The following is a 19,563-nucleotide window of genomic DNA, read 5'->3' on the forward strand; positions in this document are numbered from 1 at the left end:
GGACACACCACATAAAAAGAATTTTAAACAAATGTGATGTTGATAAGTGCCGAGGTTTTTGATAAGTTTTCTGTGAGGATTTTTATTTAGCATTTTTGGAAGGAGTCTCCAGTGTCAGCACTGTCCGAAATTACAACAAATAATTGTTGGCATAGTGCTGTGGAATAAGAGTAGTAAAACATTTCAGGATGTTCTGTTGGAAAATTAATCAACTTTGTGGTGGTGATAATATTCCTATAACAATAAACTATTTTTAACAATTTAACAAATTTAACAATTAAAAAAATATTAATAATAAATTATTTTTGTCTGTTAATCTGTATGAATAACTATTATTCATGCAGATTAACAGACAAAAATCATTAATTGTTATTTTTCTAATTGTTATATTTTGAAGGGGTTTAAAAGGCAATGATGGCTTCACACAAATAATTTCTCATACCTTAAAAGACTTTAAATTGTATTAAAAATGATGAAATGCAGTATAGATTTTTTCACCCACCCTACTTGCTGAACATTCAATGCGCCAAACGTTGCATTTGTGAACAAACCTCAAAATCTGGGTTTGAGAAAATGTTGCTGAAAAACAGCTGCAGGAATGTTAACGTATTTATAGCCAATATGTATGGAAGTTGCTTGAATAAGAAATTCAAGAAGTACAACTGTGGCAGCTGTGACATCAAAATGTCACAGCTCTGGTCTTCAGACTGCAACTTGGAATTCATGAGTATCAGTTTCAGTGCAGAAGCCAGACCATCACTCCATCACTCTTCCAGACCTGGCTAGTTGTAACGGCACCCTTGTGCATCTCACTGCCCTCAGTCAGAGGGAAACGAAGCTAGAGATGCATTTTAGCAGATCCTGACCTTTCTGAAGAACAGCGGAAGAGCATGGGAAAGAGAGAGGACAAAATGTGACTAATCCAGCAGACTGTTTAAAGCACTGGTTCTCAAACTGGGGGCCGTGGACCCCTGGGGGCCCACCAAATAGCACCAGGGGGAGCCACATAGAAATTCTAGAACATTATTTTCTTACAATTAATTTTACCTGTATGTAAGTCAGAATTGTTAACCTTTGAACTATGAAGTACCTAACAATGAGAAATATTAATAAATTAAATCAGCTATACACCGCACACTAAGACACACACCAAACAAAGACATCCACTGACATACTAGTGTACTGTTAGCCACACTCTGATAAAACCTAAGAGTATTTAAAATAGATGCGTTTTTAGATAGAGGACATAGTCTCTTAGCTGAGAAAGTTAATACGGAAGCGCCTAGCATGGAAAAAAAGAAATTGCGAAAATTTGATGACACTAGGGGGCCAAAAAATGCTGAAAAAGTTTGAGAACCACAGGTTTAAAGGACTACGAATGTTTACACTACTTGTTATTTATGATGGGTTATTTAACAATATGACTTTTTTAATGGTGATTTATAAACAAAATGTTAATCACCAATGTGATCAAAAATGTAACGTTAAAATATAAAGTTGATTGCTTTCAAAATGAGGGCTAATTCTAGGATAGCGCTGCCTTTTTGCATAAATTGGATCAATAATTGAAGAATATTGAAAAAAAACTTGAAGTTGAGTATCAGAAAATCCAATACACTTTTACATATCTGTGTGTGATGTACCGGAAACCACTTGAGCCTCAACAATACTCTGAAACACACTGTGCAGCTCATTGTTATTCCTGATATTCTCCCATAGATAAGGAAGTTGTCAAACTGTGGTGTCATTTCAGCGTTCCTACTGTCTCCCCAGTTTGGCAATGTGGCAGTGATCTGACACGTCACTGTTTGCAGGGAAAAGAGTCAGCTCCACTGTGGGCGCTCTTTCCCCCTCAGAAACCATCACTCGCTCTCTCTCTCCTTTTCACTAACAGATGGGATTTCTAATGCAAAAACTCTTCACCAAAGCACATCTCTTAATTTCCTTGCCTTATAAACTTATTATGTTACAATCCATTCTAGCCATTTTATACCATGTGTCATCTTGTTCAAACTGTTTATTGTTTAATTCCCAGGTAAGAATTGCAATGCCAATGAATATTACTTATGAAATTTCATTTCATGCATAGGTAACATATTTTAACTATTTGCATTTTTCACATCCTTTTCCTGCAGCATACTATCAAGCCCATTGTACAGGTGATACAATGGTGTATCACCTCTGTCTTCTTTTCCATTGCTCATTCTGTTAGTGTGGTTTCAAATTTCTTTTGTGAGCGAGAGATGGACAATTCTCATGGAAATGTAACCTTACATGCCTGATGCGATATTTTATCAAATGAAAGTCATACATTTACATTCAGTTATATTTACAGTCATACACATTTTCAACATTTGTGGAAAACACAAAAAAAAAAAAAAACAGACAGAATTTTTTTTACTATTCCCCATTTTCTCCCCAATTTGGTCACCTGTCATTTCTGAACATGTGTTTCCGCTGAGAATAAGTGAAGCCATCTGAACTGCTGCTCATGCTGAAGCACATGGCAGTGTAACACAATAGGAGGAAAGAGCTATATATCCGTTTCTGCATCCATGGGCTCACAGATGATGTCACTGTGATTGAAAGGGGAGAAAGAGTATGCCATCCCTCCTGGCCATTTTTTATCCTCCAGCTACTGGCCACAAATATTCATAGCATAGATATTCATTGCTGGGGAGGGGGGGTTGTGAGGAGGTGGTTGGTGCCATATATCATGTCTCTCTTGCACCACTTGTGAGCCAAAATGTAGTTTTTCTGACAGTAATATACTTTAAGAACATATTTAGGCTTCTTTGCAACCTTGCCTTGGCTGTCTTCCTGAAAACATCGTGTTCTGTGAGGAGACAGTGTAATGCCATGGTCAATGCAGTCAGTCTGCATAAAGCTGTCAAAACCCCTGCTAGCTAAGTGTGCTTTTCTTAAAATTTTATCATGTTTTTGGACAGTTTCATAGCAAAACAAAACAGACATAAACCTAATCAATTCAGTGTGTGTTCAGATACTAACTGTTAAAACTGTCAGCCATGCTCCTGCACCATCACATCAAAACAGGGAAGACCTAATAAGACATTAATAACAAGAGATGTAGTCAACAGAACACAACTGACTGAATTAATCATTTTGATTTTAATTTTGAACATTGAGCAGTGAGTGAACAGACGATGATGAGGCTTATGCCGCAGGAAATTTTTACTTCAGTGACTGATGTGGATGATGATGATGATGATGATAATCAAAGTGAAAACTAATTTCCCATTGTAAACTTATATGTTTCTACAAATTTGTCAGTAATGTTTTTTCCATAAATAGATGGAATGAAATCTTTAAGTGCAGTTTTCACACTTTCGGGGTTTTCAGGCTTTAAAATGCTAGAACTTTATTTCTGGTTGACATCAAATGTGCAATTTGCAAATGTGCAATTAAGACATCAAGTTCCAGAACTGTTGCATATCATAGTAGAAAATGACACAATTTGACCATGTGAAGGCTTTTCCCAGGCTACCACTCATAATTGAAGCAAGTGTGTGAATGTAATATATTTTATTTTATTTTATTTTCCCCACATGATTTTAAACCCCAAATTACTGCAAACTTTCATATTCTAGGAAAGTACTTGCTGGGTGACACCTGCTAAACGATTTAATTCCAAACTGACTCATTAATGACCACATGCACTTCTCTCCGGTGCCTCATTCAGATAATGAGATCTTAGCACAGAGAAATCTGGATATTACAGCATTCCCAAATAGTCATGGTTCAGAGCATGGGTGTCACAGATCCTAGTAAATCAGCCTGACCAGCTGGGGCTCCAGTGTATGTTTCAGGGCCTAGTGCAAAGCTCCTCCAGTCCTCTTCCAGGTACAGCAACATCTGCCTGATGAACTACGTCAGGACTTCACATTCCCACCCAGGGTATTACAGATTGGGCTGACAACAAAGAACCACATTCATTCCACATTGCTGTGGTCAGATTGTGAAAGTTTATTAATCCTCTGCTGTGCTTTGTTAAAGACTGAATCAGAGAGGAAGCACTACATGCACTCCATAATTCAGAATGAGGGTTTGTACTTGACCTTTCAGCTTCCTGCTTCACTTTTGAGAACAGTTAGTTAGCTCTGTGCTGTGATGATGCTTATTAATCTCGGTCTTCTGAGATGAGGATTACAAAAGTAATGTGAATTTTATACCACAGCATTGGTCATGTCTCTGTTATAATTGGATTGTAAGAGCCAGCCACCATTTTATGAAGTATACAATCATATATTTGTTCTGTTCTCTTCTTCCTGTATTACAAAGAGTACAAAAAGAGCACTAAATGTTACTGTCCTCTTACAAGGACAATTAGGCTGTAGGTTTAGAAAAAAAAAAAAAAAAAACAAGATTTCTCTTTTGATTACGTTAGCAAAAATAGTGCTGAGTGCACTCTCCCCACTCATTCTGATTATATAACAAAGTCAAAAGGAGTTATCCAATTCAGCAAATATAATTAAGGACCATTGTGGTTTGCAGTCTTTTTTTTTTTCTTCTTTTTTTTTGTACTGTGGATGGATTGATAATATTTTTTTTAGCTATAGTTTGAATTAAATTATAAAAGCAAAACCAAACATCAATAACTTTTAGCTGTAGTGATTTTGAAAATTTCAATTTAAGTTCTTGTGTCCTATTGGATTAAATATGTTTAGCTTTATCCTTACAGTCTTCTGGAACCCCAACTGTTCTTATAGCAAATGTTTGTGGTTTATGTGAACAGTACTTGACCTTAAATTTAACTTTATCTCAAATGCTTCTGTGTCATTTTTAGAGATTTTAGACTATATAACTATTGAGAACCTTTATATTAATATAACGGTTTTTATTGTGGTTTACTATTTACAATAACATCCGATAATTTCAGCACAACACATGTATTTGTAATGATTTGGTTTTATTTAATTTTGTTATTATTATTAGTGGTAGTAGTAGTAGTAGTAGTAGTAACATTTAGTGTTAATGTAACATTTAAGAAATTCTGCTAAACTTGTTTTTTTAACGTAAAGAGAAAACATTAGTGCAGTAACAATTAGAGCCTGGTGGAAACTCACAAGTTTTCCTGTTGTGACACCTACTGTTACTTTGAAAAAATTACACCTTCACACTGGGAGCGGTTCTGATGGAGTCCTATATAAATGTATTTTTGTTGCTCTAATATAGGGTACTTTCTAACACAAAATGAGATGGAACCTCATATTGTGTGCAAATTAGGGGATTTTAGGGAATCACATAATGTTAGTGCCAGTAGATTAATAAAACACCATACAATTCTGGACCCTTTTCTAGATAACAATATAGAAATTATGGCATATAAAACTTTGTTGGTAGTGTGTTAGTAGTGTCTTCAAGATTAAATGTAAAAGAAGATGCTGGCATGTATAAATAGCTTAACAAAAATGTAGTGTGGAATGGAAAGAAAAGTATACGTGCTTAATGTTAGAGTGCTGAGTTAAATCATTTTATTAATAATTGTAAAGTTTGACAAATGAGTAAATGAGTAGTATCAAGGTGGGTAAAAACGTGGCATCATAATATATGTGATGGCATGAAATTAGAGCAATAAAATTATCCTTTTGTTATAAAATCTTTATGTAGGTTTGTTGGAATTGTAAATCTAACATTCCTATTATCTGATGTTGTTTTTCGTCAGCTTTGTCTGTGCGTTAAAGTAAACTGCTTTAGAGATAGCTGAGAAACAGGAAGCTTTCAAGTGCCAGTCCTCTGCTTTATATCACCTGCTTATCCTTTCTGACAGGCTGAATACAGTGGCTTCATTGGGGTAAGAGTTTACACTGGCAGGTGGTTTATACAGGAATCCTGTAATCTCTTTGAATCAGGTGATGATTTATGACAGACTGTATTCAGTTTCCAGTGTGTATTAGTGTTACTTTGACAGTCTGCTGTAAACTGAACTTGTAAAACACACAAAGCTCTGTCTGTTGGCTAATGTCCGCTGCAGATACTTCTAATCTCTTTCACATCTTTCATATAGCTTAAGCCTCTACAGTGGCTTGGCACAGTGATACAGTTCACATTACTCATTTTATTTATTGTACCTTATGTGATTTTCCTATTGCAAACACTATAGCTGACTTGCTTTTTCAGTGTTAAATGTGACCTCTCAAATGGCACTAATTAAAATACAGTACATAAACGTGCACTGGCTAGGGATCAATATGGACACAACAGGCAGTACAAGTATTATATCATGCATGAAAAAAAATCATTTATGGAAGAGAAAGATCTCAGTCAAGCACAGTAGTGACAAGAAAATAATTTTCTGGAATTTTTGCTTTAATTGTTGCTTCGGGGATAGACACTAAATGGTGTATGTAGGGGTTTGGTATTTAGTGAGGGGGAATAACGATTCATTCAGTATTGTTTTTGTTATTTAATATACTTCTAGTACATATCCACTTTAAATGTACACATATAATGTATATTGTCTTTGTACTTATAAATATGAACAAAAAAGTATGTAGTCATGAGCATAGAAAAGATGTTAAAATTTTTAATTAATTGGGGACGGGGACAGGGACGGAGGGGTGGGGGGGGACAGGGACAGGGACAGTATGGGCACAGTGGCTTAGCCGTTAGCAGGTTTGCTTTGCATCTACAGGGTTGGGGGTTCGATTCGCACCTCCATCTTGTGTGTGCAGAGCTTGCATGTTCTCCCCATGCTTCTGGGGCCTCCTCTGGTATACTCCCCTAGTCCAAAGACATCCATTGTAGGCTGATTAGCATTTCCAAATTATCCATAGTGTGTGTGAGAGTGTGTGTGTGTGTGTGTGTGTGTGTGTGTGTGTGTGTGTGTGTGTGTGTATGTGTGTGTGTGTGTATGTGATTGTGCTCTGCGATGGATTGGCACCCTGTCCAGGGTGTCCCCTGCCTTGTACCCTGAGTTCCCTGGCATAAGCTCCAGGCTCCTCCACAACCCTGTATGATAAGTGGTACAGAAAATAGATGGATGGATAGATGGAAAAAAGTATTCAGACACCACATATTCACAACATTATTTCTCATTATGTTGTTGGCAATTACAGTTTTGAGATGCCTAAGGTAAGAAATTGTTTTAATTTTGACCCATTCTTCTTGGCAAATCATCTTCAATTCCACAGGATTACAAGAGTCCCACTGATGGTACCTCAAAATTTCAAAAATTATATCCTTCATACATTTTCGATGGATTCAAGTTGGGAGATTGGCTAGGCCATGCAAGGCTTTCCTCAGTTATATTTGGTTGTATGTTTGGGGTTGTTGTCTTGTTAAAACATTTTTCGCAAGGTGTAGGAATGGAGATAATTGCGGTGCAGTTCATTGCTCATACTGTAGTTCTCTGTGCAACTGTTGTTCCTCTCACTTTCACGTTGTCCTGCAACGCTTTTCAAGTAACTGCTGTCTTCTCTCTTACCTTCCTTTAATTAATCTGAGAGTGCTTTGTACAATGTTGTCTGGCACACCTGTCTGGGGATGATTAATTGTGGTTCCATGAACTTTCCACCTGCGTATTATCAAACGACTTGTACTGTAAGGGATGCTTAATGTCTTTACTATGGCTCTGTTGCGTTCATCAGTTCAAATGTTGTTTAATAATGTTATAATAATGTTGTCCCAGAGAACTGTAGGAAGTTCTTCTACCTTCACCGTAATTTGGTACTTGTTTTGTATAATCTTCCTAGCCCATGGCAATATCTTGGATACGAACAAGTTTACGAACAGCATTTATATCTAGAACTTGATTTTTATATATGTGTAGGCTATAAATGAAGCATATATTTTACGCTTATGAATACTTACTTATTTTCATATTTACATACAAATTATACAAAGTAAAAAGACATTGAAAATGCGTGTAATTTGAAAGTAGATTTAAAGTGGATAAATGCACTGGAAGTATATTAAATGAAAAAATTAAAATATATTTAAAAAAATAAAAAGTATCCAAATACTTTTTCCCCTCACTTTCCCAGTCAAATATTGTATTGAAAGCTGGGCTAATAAAGAATGACTTGATATATCCTATTGTGTACTTCATATTTGTAACAGTAGGTGGCAGATTACTGCTACTGCTACTGATTCTGGAGATCCCAGGAGTTCAGCCAATGGAAAAATAAAAACAACTGGGACTATAACAAAAGAGTCAAAAGAATCGCTTTCCAAACAAACGTTTGCATAAAGAAACCCCATAAAGTCCACATAATGCTGATAGATTATGGTCCAGTTCGTTTTTGAAAACCTAATTAATTATTCATTGAGGATGTCTTTGTAAAATCAAAGTTAATGTAAAAGGATTTTTACATTTAAAAAAATTCTGTAAATATGTATAAACACTGTCTTTACACAATTTCTTTGGCACAGTATTGTTCTGAATAAGTGTTATGCGGTTCACAAGACACACCCAGATCAGTTTGTCTTCCTCTATCATCTGACGTAACACTTTCACTCCCTTCATCTAAATGAATAATGGACATTTCACTGTTGATAAATATAGATTTGTATTTACCGTATGAATGCTGATATAGTGCAGAACAATCACGCTTAACAACACTGTGGCATTTAGGAAAACCGTATAGCATCCTAACTTGGAGTATTACACAGCCCTAGAAACATTTTATTTCTATTGTTTTAACGTTTTCTGTCATACAACAGTGATTAGTCATTATAAGACATCATCTTTTTGAATGAATTCAGAAACCACACTCACAATGAGGGCATGACAGAAAGAAAGCAAGCAATGTAAATTTTTTCACTGAAACAGCAGTGTTGAATGGAAAACACACACACACACCATATGTATTTAAATTAAAACTCAAAATGAAATGGGGTTGGCCATAGTAAAAAAAAAAAAAAAAAAAGATAAAATATGTAGTGTAATATAGAAATAAAATACATCTCTGTCATAAATAAATAAAATATTTTCTACATAACTAAAATAAAGCATGAGCATTTGTATCATTAGTAGCTACATATCAGTTCCACACAGAAATGTCTTAAATCGAGCTAGGGTTGAGCTACAGTAGGGAAACTATCCAGGCTTGTATAAATTCCACAGGTTCTCTTTATGTTTTCACAAACTAAGCCCTTCATACTATATGTCCTGCTTCATGCCCATGGGCAGCAGCAACAACACAGTCTTCTTAAAGGGTTATTCTTCCTATATCTGGAAGCCATCTTGAATTTCTCATTACAAACCATCACATAGTCCTGAGTCTTCTCTACATTGGCCTGGATATTGTCAATTTGCGCTCCTTGCTCTTCCACAAGCATGAACACATCTAGAAAGAGTTCTCTCAGGTCCTTCATGTTGCTCTCAAGGGTGAGCAGTTCTTTGTGGCGTTGCTCCAACTCAGATAACTGTGTGCGAGTGATCTTGACATCCACCAGGATGTTCTCATTGAAAACATCCCATTTACCCTGCTCTACCATGTTTTCCACTTCTTCCTCTGATACCTCTCGGCCAGAGATCTCCAGCTGCCTTATGATGAACTGCTTGCATTTGTCTTGCTTGCTCAGGAGCGAGTCATTGTACTGACGCATGATCTCCTGGAACCGACGGCGGAGAACATCATGCTGGGCATGTTGGATCCGGGCTGTAGCAGCTGACGCCCCCAGTTCAGTCTCAGTGCGCTTTGCCTGCATTGAGAGAGCATCAAGCTTCTTATGCAGGTTCTCAGCCTGCAGCTTGATATCCCGAGTCAGGCTGCTCTCTTTTTTCATGACACTGAAGCGCCGCATGGTGGCCACGAGGTTTCTCTGCTGCTGACTGAACTTCTTAACCTCAGCCTCCAGCTCTTCAAGGCTGTCACGAACACGCTTAGCCTCATCCAGGAAATTCTCCAGCACAGGCTCAGTCTCAAAGAGCACAGCTTGTGGCCAGCGAACAAGGAAGGACATTGGCTCTTCGTCTTCATGTTGGGTGAAGGAGTTACCGTCTTGAAGTTGCTGATTTGTTTTGATCTGCAGACGCAGCTCTTCTAATCGATCCTTCATGACTAAAGCTCAGAGAGGAAGACCTTGGAAATAATAGGCAGTGTTGTTGTCCTGTAATAAATCAAAGAAGATGTCAATGAAAAATATGTTGCTACTGACATCATTTTCAACATATATATGATAGGGATAAGCAAATATTATACTGTGTAAATATTGAAGGTTGGGTTTATACAATGGCCTTTCACTGTACAAGTCCCGTGATACAAAATGGCTTGGTTTTTGTTTTGGTTTTTCTCATTATGCAATAAAAGAACTTCCTTTTACTCAAAGCTGTTGATTCTGGTGACCACTGTGTGTATACAACATAATTACACATTTGTATACAATAGTTTAGGAGACATTTCTGAATTTTTCGTTTTTGGTTCTGCTGATAGAAAAACATACTTTTCTATCTCATTGCAATCCCAGTTAACATTTTTTTAACTAAAGACAAACTTCACTGGGATTTATTTTCTGCAGTGACTTATGTATTTGTGGTGGAAAGAAATAGCATTCATTACTAATAGTATTTCTCACTTACAGTAAATGGAGTACTAGTGGATATTCACTTTTGTAGATTGATTTTAAACACTGAAGACTGCTAATACCTTTCCTGTATGTGTGTGGCTCCACCAATTGCTTTGGAAGGAAGGCTTATAAACATAAATCTGGGCTTTGTTTTGTTCTCACTGCCACTGTTCCTGTGTGAGAGACCTCCTAAGGAAATCTTACACCGAAAAAGCCTATTAAAAACATTTTATGAAACGTTTAACATTCAGTTCTAGTTTGTTCTGATTAAAATCTGTGTATCTACTACAATATGTAATTTACACCAACATGGACAATAGTTTCTCACAGTTAGAAAAAGATGTGATGCTTTTGGACATGTTGGTTTGTTTTGCATTGTTTCCTGAACACCAAAAAAGCCTACATAAAAATCTGTTTCAATAGCCTTTACCCATATGCAAACATTTTCAGCCAAAATAAACAGCAATGTAATTGTGTCATATTTATATGATCATATATATCATGTGAAATGTTTTGTCCATCTATATATCTGTCCTAAAAGGAATATTCCCTACCTTCAATCCATTTGAGAATAAATAGTAAGTACATTTGTAACTGTTTAGTATATAAATGTGATATTTTTCTCTCCCATCTTACCGCTTATGTTTTAGTCCCTGGAGGGTTGAATGGCGCTGCATCATGAGTCCATAGAGAGAACAAAATATCCTAATAATCTTGATTCATCAGAGGCATTCTCTACTTCAGCCTGGCTTTAAAGCAAATGCCAGGAATAAAACTCCCTTAGCTTCTCCTAGTCTCAGTTACACAGTCCTGACCCATGGGAATTCTGGTAGAGCTAGTTCGCAGCCACACCTACTATTACAGTTAGAACTTTGTTTGACCAATAGAGAGTGAAGATTTTAGGCTGTCTGAAAAAGGAGGAGTGACGTGAATAAGCACAGTACTGAAACAACTCATGCATTGACCCAAGCACAATTCCTGGCCATAATGTCATTTAACACAACAAAAAGCTCATTCAATTGATCTGATAACTTCTGACAACATAATCAAAATTCCTACAGGCTGTTGGAGATAGCTGTTGGAGTATTGCCTAACAAAAACATAACACACACACATGCAGATTTATACTAACTTTATGAGGTACTTCCACTGATTTCTTTATTACTGTAAGTAAATAAAATTAAGCCCACCACTAACCTCAGGTTGCCTGAGAGGTTATATAATCATAACTTAATATATGATATGAATCTTTACATATCTTAAAAGAAGAAAAGAAAAACCACTTCAATATGTTGAAAAAACAACTGTTATTTATGTCATTGATTTGTGATGCCTTATAAAAATCCCCTCAGAGAAGGAGATTAATTTCACCGTATTATTTTTAAAGCATATCTTCACTTACTACTAAGATTTCTTCAGTACCAACAAAGAAACTAGCAGAAAAGGTAGACTAATGCAGTTACTAGTGTAAGAAATGTAAGTCTGGTCCCGCTCTAAGGTCCTGGGAGTTTAAGTGTTAAAAGACCTTGAGACTTTTCTCTGTCAGATTTGTTCAGGAGTAAATTGTGCTTTCAGAAACATGTTGCTTTGTTGCAGTAGGCTGAAGGATTCAGTAAAGCTACATCTATCTCTCTAACCAATCGGTGGCCCTTATAAAGAGAACTAAAACCATTATCAAGGACACATCAGAAAGAAAGAAAGCTGCTTTTCTTCATTCCTGGATAGACACATAGAGTTAAAAGCTAAATGCAGGCCATAATCCCCAAAATGATATTAGGTAAATCTTTTAGTGGCCTGCTTTCGGAATTAGAAATAAACCTGGTGGCGTGAGTAGAAGTCTTATAAGCAACACTGACAAACTGTAAATATTGTTGAAGTGTTCAGACCATTTTAACATGTTCAGACCATTTAAAAAGTCCATGTTTGCTCTAAATATTTACACATATATAGAGATATATGAAAGCTTCACTCCCACACACACAGAAAGGCCTGAGTCAGAAGTACTTTGGGTTAAAAGGACGAAGCGTTTAGATCAAAGACACTCAAGTAAAAGGAAGCAAGCAGAAACAAATAAAGGACAGAAATGATTCAGACCAAATAAAGATATTATTCATTGTTACACCTAAATTTCTTATCTTGCCACAAAAACATGTGGAACAACAGAATGTCATTACTGATAAAAAAAAAAAAAATAAAAAATAAAAAATTTAAAATTAAAATCTGATGGCAGTGCCTGTGCTGTTTGTCTTGAAGACTGTGCTGAAATTTGCTAAAAGATTAAGCAGAAAGTGGAGAGTAAAGCAGGAAGTTGAAAGCAAATAAAGGTGTAACTGAATACAAAAAAACCCTATAGCTCCAACCACAGTGACTCAAACAGTAACACAAGCCTGCAGCCCTGTCCACCTGTTTCTAAGAAATGCAAACAGCAATGTGATCAAAAACGTAGATTGCCTTCCTTATACTGGATGATGCCATTGCTGTTTAATAAAGACTTTACTACTAATTTCCTACCCAAATTCATATACATCATTTGTTTAAAGACCTTTATAAAGTAGAAATGTCTGTAACATTTATGATATCATTGTATTTATTACCTATTATTGCTATGGCAGGAATAAAGTCTGGACAAAACTGATTTACAGACTTTGGAACACCACAGAATGAACATTATTCTTTAAACATGTCAAATTTTGAATATCAGCTGGTTTCATCTTCACTCTGCTTACTGATCAGGGACCTCCACATCCACGAAATGTCTTCTTTCTCCACAATCCTCTATATTTATTTGTGAAGTACATTGCAATTACTCCTTGGCCGGATATATTTGTTTATGAACTGAGTAAACAAAACTGTTGAGCCAAGAAAATAGTGTTCTAGGTAGTATACACTGCCCCCTGCTGACCATATAAAGAAAATACAGATTACTCACTGCTGCTGGTTTATAAAGTAATATAATGGAATAGTGATTTTGTTAAATTTATTTATTAATTTTGTTATGCTGTGTATGATCTACATTTAACTTGATTCATTTGTTCATCTTCAGTGTGCACTTCCTGGTCAGGGTTATGGTGGAGCTGGGACCAATCCCAGGAACACTGTGTGTGAGATGGGAATACACCCTGAATAGGACACCAGTCCATTATAGGGCACCACACACATTCACACCTTGGGGCAATTTAGTGCAGCCAATCTGCCGACCTGCATGTTTTTGGGAAGTGGGAGGAAGCCAGAGAACCAAAGGAAACTCATGTGGACATATTTGGCAATAGATACAAATAATAGTAATAACCAATTTAATGTAAAGTATCAGAAAGAGGCTTTAGTAATATTATATCACCATTATACCACAGCGTGGTTGAATTCTCTAATCTGCTTGGTAGAAGCATTTTGTTTTATTATTTTTGTATAACAGCATGGCTCAGACAGTGGTTCCGTAACATAATATTAATGATCGTTATTATTAATGCTATTATTCTAACATTATTATTTCTATAGTAACATCTCATACACAGGGACTTGTATGGTGCACAGTCCACAGAATCTAAGACTAATAATAAACAGATTTAATGAATGATGTGGTGGCTTAGCACAGGGCTTCTTAAACTGTGTTTTATTTATTTATTTTTTTAGGAGACATTTATTTAACATTTATAGAAGCCAGCGCTTTGTAACAGTCATGGTGTTTTGCAACATTTCCCAGCACAGGAAAGTCTTGAGGACAGAGTTTTCAGAGTGAGAGAGAGAGACAGAGAGAGAGAGGGAGAGAGAGAGGAGATACTGGTGATCTAACAAGTGTTATTACAGGTATAGCATAAGTGCTAACAGGAACTAACTTCCTAACTCCAGGACATTCCACGGTATTAAATATTTAAACTGTTAAAACTTGAGTTGCGTCATTCGCTAATAAATGAAAAGTGATCATTGGCAAAATTACTGTGTTATAAATGGAATAACACACTCCAGACCATGTGGGTGCACAAAAATAATCCACTTCATGGTGGTAATGCGTTGCATCAGGCTGTATCACACCACCCCAGTGTGGATTATTTCCGTATAACCGCACAGTCTATCGTGTGTTATTTCTTACATATATTCCAATCACTCTGCCATTTGCATTAATTCAATTCAATTTGATTCAATTCAAATTTTTTTGTATAGTGCTTTTTACAATAGCCATTGACTCAAAGCAGCTTAAATGATTAACTGGTTTCTGGTGCTGGGTCCTGCCTCATGTCCTGCTCTTCCAGGGGTGTTTGAGCCTTTCCCTCCTCAGACAAGCACTGGCCTACAGGACCAAGAAGAAGCCTAAAGTTAAACTAAATGAGCAAGAGTATAGATTTATTATCTTCATAACCTTACTGCTGTGATGTTATTCAAATTTGAATAGTATAAATAGTAGGATTTATCTATTTAATCTATTTATGACATTATAATAAAATATTCCTAGAAAATACTGGCTGGTCCATTCAGTACAGTTATATAGACATGTGGTATGGGCATACCGGAAGAGACATTATCTTTTAGACATGGTGGATCAGAGACACAAGCTGATAAGCATGTCAAAGCTTTGGGTTTCCATTTCAGAACAGTGGTAGTGACATGTGCTTCCTCTTCTGCATCTCCTTTATCCTACATGCCAAAGTTTGAGTGATGAAAAGTTGCACTGATACAAACTTACACTATGTACTTATTACAATCTCACATCTCAATCTTTAAGGGAAACACACAGATGCTAATGTTTTCACATGATACATACACACATGCATAATGTTAAAACATATGAAACTCCAGTGACTGACTACATCTAAAAACATTCTCTTAAATCAAACCTTCTAGCAACAAGAGGTAAGGTCTTTTACTTTCACAAGCCCTTTGTTAGCATGCACAAGGGCAACACTGCAACTATACTATAGAAGAAAGGCACAGCAATAGTCTGGCATTAAACCATTGCCACAGAACCTCTTCTCCAAAGACTGCAATGGAAATAAAGCGCTCCCCCTGAGCAGGGTTGGGGGAATGCAACGTCATAGTCTTCTCATCCTTAACGGTCCTCTCATTTAGAACTGGCTGGAGTTTCAGCAGGGGAAATTACTTTAATCAATAACACAATTCATTAGTCTATCACACCCAGCACACCAAACTTTACATCAGAATTAGAGCATTGTTTCATATGTTCATTTCCATTCACTTTTTTATATTTCATACACATTCCCCTACCTTCAATCACTGTAACACACCAAAAACATACACACAAAAACACACACACACACACACACACACACACAGCCATTACCTGATCTACCCGCAGATACTCCCCATGCTGCTCACATCCAGTGTCAAACACATACTTCCCTGGACCTGAGGGCTGCAAAAAGCCTTAATAAATAAGAGGACACACAAACTAGCATATGAAAGTAAAGACTTTGTTGAGGGGGGAAAGGACCAGAACTTACTTTATTATTGCGAAAGTTGCCTTGGTATTTGTGGTTTAGATGGATTAACTCTCCAACTGACTCCATCTTACCCATAACCCACATGCCAGCATACTTAGAACCTGTTTCATGGTATGTGTAAACACCTTGCCCATGTCTGTGAGACAGACAGAGAAGGAAATGTAATAAAGGTATTAGAAATATACCTATAGATACTATGGATAAGACATTACCTACATAAACTATATATAGACCTACAATGACTGTAACCTATAAGAAAATCTATTGATGGCCAAACATCTCCAAGCAAATTAAAGTTGGAAATGTTATAGATTTTATATGTATAATATGGTCTAAATCAAATGTTAATGACAGACCTTTGATGCCGCAGCCACTCCCCATCATAGCTGTCTCCATTAGGATATGTGTAAATCCCATGACCCTGACGCTGGTCTTCCACCCATGAGCCTAACCCGAAGCAAGACACACAGACAGTCTTTTCCATACACTCAGCTTGAAACTCCCCACATACTTAAAAAAATATATAGTATAGAAAACTCTCACCATCATACTTGGAACCATCAGGGTAATAGAAAACACCTTGTCCATGTTTCAGGTTCATGTAAAACTCCCCGACGTATTGAGCCCCATTCTTAAATCTGTAGGTTCCCTGATGAACCATATATGGAAACAAGTGACTTTTATATGAAGTGCATGGTTACAAACAAAAATAAAGAACATAAAGAATTTTTAGCTTATCTATAAATAATTATTATTAAATGAAATATTCAAAGAACATACATATGCAATATGTATAGATCCACAGTATATATACAGTAAATCACGTAATTATGAAAATAATCAGGCTTTTAAAAAAACTAAATAACTGCATTCATACACAGTGCCTTCACCGATTCAGGTCATTAACACTAAAGGCAGCCCTGGACGTTTGTCGTTGTCAGTAAATTTAACAATCATAAACAAAATAATTCTAACTTTGGGGCCAAAACACTGTCTTTGATATAAAGCAAAATTGTTTATACTATCAGAATCCTTTACAGAAGATGTTCTCCGTGAGTTGTACTCCGTTGATCCATACTGTTAAACCTAAACTGACTTAAGAAAACAAAGTAATTACTAATTACCTAAATTATTTTCTTAATCAAAGGTTTTGGATGTTTTTACAGATGGAAGGCAAGGTTTCAGTGGACAGATAAAGCAATCTAACTTCTAGTTAACTTGTCTGGGTCTTTTCTTTTTTTAATAAGCAAAACATGCTAATCTTTTATTGTCCCTCCTTTCATGCTAAGCCAATGTTTCCCAACCAGGGGTTTTTGAAAACTTAGGGGTTTGTGGTGGCATTATAGGGGGTTTATAGAACTGTCAATGTCACATTAGATTACAATTGTAAAATATATAGATGTTTATAAAGTAAAACTGTAATACAAAAATGCAACAACAAAAAAATAGTAATGATGTTAATATATTTCAGAAACTGACAAGCAGCATGCAATGTGTAACATGTTTAGCTCGTTCCTAAATGTTTCACCATAAATGTAATTTTTGGTGAAATTTACGTTTTGGGAACAAAAAAGTTCCCAATATGTTGGAGGAGTTCAGTTGACAAAAAAGTTTGGGAAGCCCTCTGCTAAGCCACTAGCATCTGATCAGTTCATAAACACCATACAGAGAGTTCAATGTCTGTGTCTTATACTTGCAGTGAATTACAGCATGTTTTATTAGTCTGTGTGAAATACCTGTCCAGATCTGTTCCCGTGTTCATACATTCCCTGGTAGATATCTCCATTGGGCAGCACAGCTCTCCCAGCACCATGCCTCTCTCCTGCTTCATTCCGCTCACCTTCATACTCCTTACACACACACGCGCGCGCGCGCGGTGATTAGGTATATTACACACTTTACTCCACAACTGACAGTGAAAATGCCAGAAAAGGAAGTTGACCTACTTACTCCATGAAATGTTTGCTCATCTTCCAAGTCCTCAGACCCAATGTCAGACATTTTTCCTGTGTTTATTCTCAGTTACAGACTGATATATCACCACGCAAGCAGCTAGCTGCAACGAGCAAGTATTCGTTGCGCTTTCCGTTACCATGACAACGCCTATAACAGACATGCGCAATAGATTAGTCTTTCGTAACAGATTTTTCAAATGTGTTTGCTATTATTTAATATATATAAAGTGCAGGTAGAATTTATCTTAAGTGTTTGTTTTATGTTTTTCCCGTAAACGTTCAACGTTTTCCCTGTGAAATTTAGGCGAGGCCGCTAAAGCCGCCTACTACTACTACTACTACTACTATTATTATTATTATTATTATTATTATTATTATCTTCATCATCATCATCACCATATTATTATTATTAGCAGTAGTAGTAGTAGTAGAAGTAGTAGTATCATCATCATCACCATCACCATATTATTATTATTATATTGTTATTTAAATGTGCATGTCGTATGAATGTTTTGAATTCTGACTTTTTCTTCAATATCACTTATATTAAAAAGTAAATGGATTGTCTATGTGTATGAATCCCAGACGTAAATTCCCTCCAATGTGATTATAAAAAGAAAATAAATAAATAAATAAAAAATTAGTTCTAAAATATTAAATTTTAGAATTTTTAACAAAATATATCAATATTCTTTTTATAGGAGCGTTGCCTGAAACTATGGAATCCCAGAAAAGTCGGGGGTTTCGTCTGAGGACACGTGTCACGCAGTGATGCCTACGTGCTCTGAGAATTTGGAGATTTCTAGCCTCGGGTCACACTCAAGGGGCATATCCTTATTGCAAGACAGTAATAACAGACACCTCCCTCAAGACGGCTGTCTAGCTCACAGTCTCTGGAGCGGCCCTCATCTGGAGTGGCATATAATTCATCTAGAAATGCGGACCGTAGTTCTAGCACTGAAATTCTTTCTTCCTCAATTAAGCGGTCACCATGTGTTAGTTGTGACAGACAACACAGCAGTGGTTTCATGTATCAACCACCAGGGAGGGTTACGTTCACACCCCCTGTTCAGGCAGGTGCAACTGAGTCTTCTCTGGGCAGAGGAAAAGTTATTGTCAGTGAGTGCAATGTACATTCCGGGCAACCGGAATGTGGGGACAGACATCCTGTCGAGGCAGGGGCTAAGGCCTGGGAATTGGAGGCTCCATCCACAAGTGGTGGAGTCCATATGGTAGAGGTTTAGCCAAGCGGAAGTTGATGTATTCGCGTCTGAGGAGAAAAGATGCTGCCCACTGTGGTTTGCCCTCACTCCTTCCGCATCACTGGGGCTGGATTCCATGGTGCACACATGGCCGATGCTATGTCTGTATGCTTTTCCCCGAATCGCTTTTCCCCCAATCTGCTTCCACAAATTCTAGCGAGAGTTCGCCAAGATGTCTACGTCTGCTTCTAGTAGCATGAATATGGTTCTCAGAGATAATATCCCTGCTAGACAGCACTCCTTGGGAGATTTCCATCCACAGGGATCTACCGTCTCAAGCTGGATGACTGATTTATCACCCTCGGCTGGAACTATGGAAACTGTGGGTCTGGCCCCTGAGGGACACCAGCTCATAGATTCTGG

General features: G+C 36.8%; 2 protein-coding genes across 5 annotated transcripts; both read right to left on the reverse strand.

Annotated features, from left to right (window-relative positions):
* Positions 1-8,583: 8,583 nt before the first annotated feature.
* On the reverse strand, positions 8,584-11,654 carry stx19 (syntaxin 19). Its single transcript, XM_017469497.3, has 2 exons — positions 11,167-11,654; positions 8,584-10,074 (listed from the first exon to the last, which is right to left on the reverse strand). Exon 2 carries the CDS (start codon positions 10,021-10,023, stop codon positions 9,136-9,138), a length of 888 nt encoding a protein of 295 aa, XP_017324986.1. The 5' UTR covers positions 10,024-10,074; positions 11,167-11,654; the 3' UTR covers positions 8,584-9,135.
* A 2,480-nt stretch (positions 11,655-14,134) lies between these two features.
* On the reverse strand, positions 14,135-18,077 carry rsph1 (radial spoke head component 1). Of its 4 annotated transcripts, NM_001200712.1 has the most exon segments (10): positions 14,676-14,815; positions 15,033-15,159; positions 15,824-15,860; positions 15,863-15,880; positions 15,883-15,895; positions 15,980-16,119; positions 16,340-16,430; positions 16,527-16,632; positions 17,720-17,833; positions 17,934-18,018. In NM_001200712.1, coding segments are annotated over 10 exon segments (783 nt in total). In that variant the 5' UTR covers positions 17,985-18,018; the 3' UTR covers positions 14,676-14,729.
* Positions 18,078-19,563: the final 1,486 nt, after the last annotated feature.

This window comes from Ictalurus punctatus, chromosome 6 (assembly GCF_001660625.3).
Source record: "Ictalurus punctatus breed USDA103 chromosome 6, Coco_2.0, whole genome shotgun sequence".
NCBI lineage: Eukaryota > Metazoa > Chordata > Actinopteri > Siluriformes > Ictaluridae > Ictalurus > Ictalurus punctatus.

What these genes read in the sequence shown, in the direction of transcription:
- rsph1 (XM_017469034.3), bottom strand. Translation starts at nt 17,984, where the DNA reads ATGTCTGACATTGGGTCTGAGGACTTGGAAGATGAGCAAACATTTCAT. An exon ending in TGATGGTTCCAAGTATGATG is followed by an intron (nt 16,431 to 16,526) that starts GTGAGAGTTTTC and finishes GCTTCGGGTTAG; the next exon opens with GCTCATGGGTGGAAGACCAG. An exon ending in AAAAGATAATGTCTCTTCCG is followed by an intron (nt 14,816 to 15,032) that starts GTATGCCCATAC and finishes TTGGTCCTGTAG; the next exon opens with GCCAGTGCTTGTCTGAGGAG.
- stx19 (XM_017469497.3), bottom strand. Translation starts at nt 10,023, where the DNA reads ATGAAGGATCGATTAGAAGAGCTGCGTCTGCAGATCAAAACAAATCAG.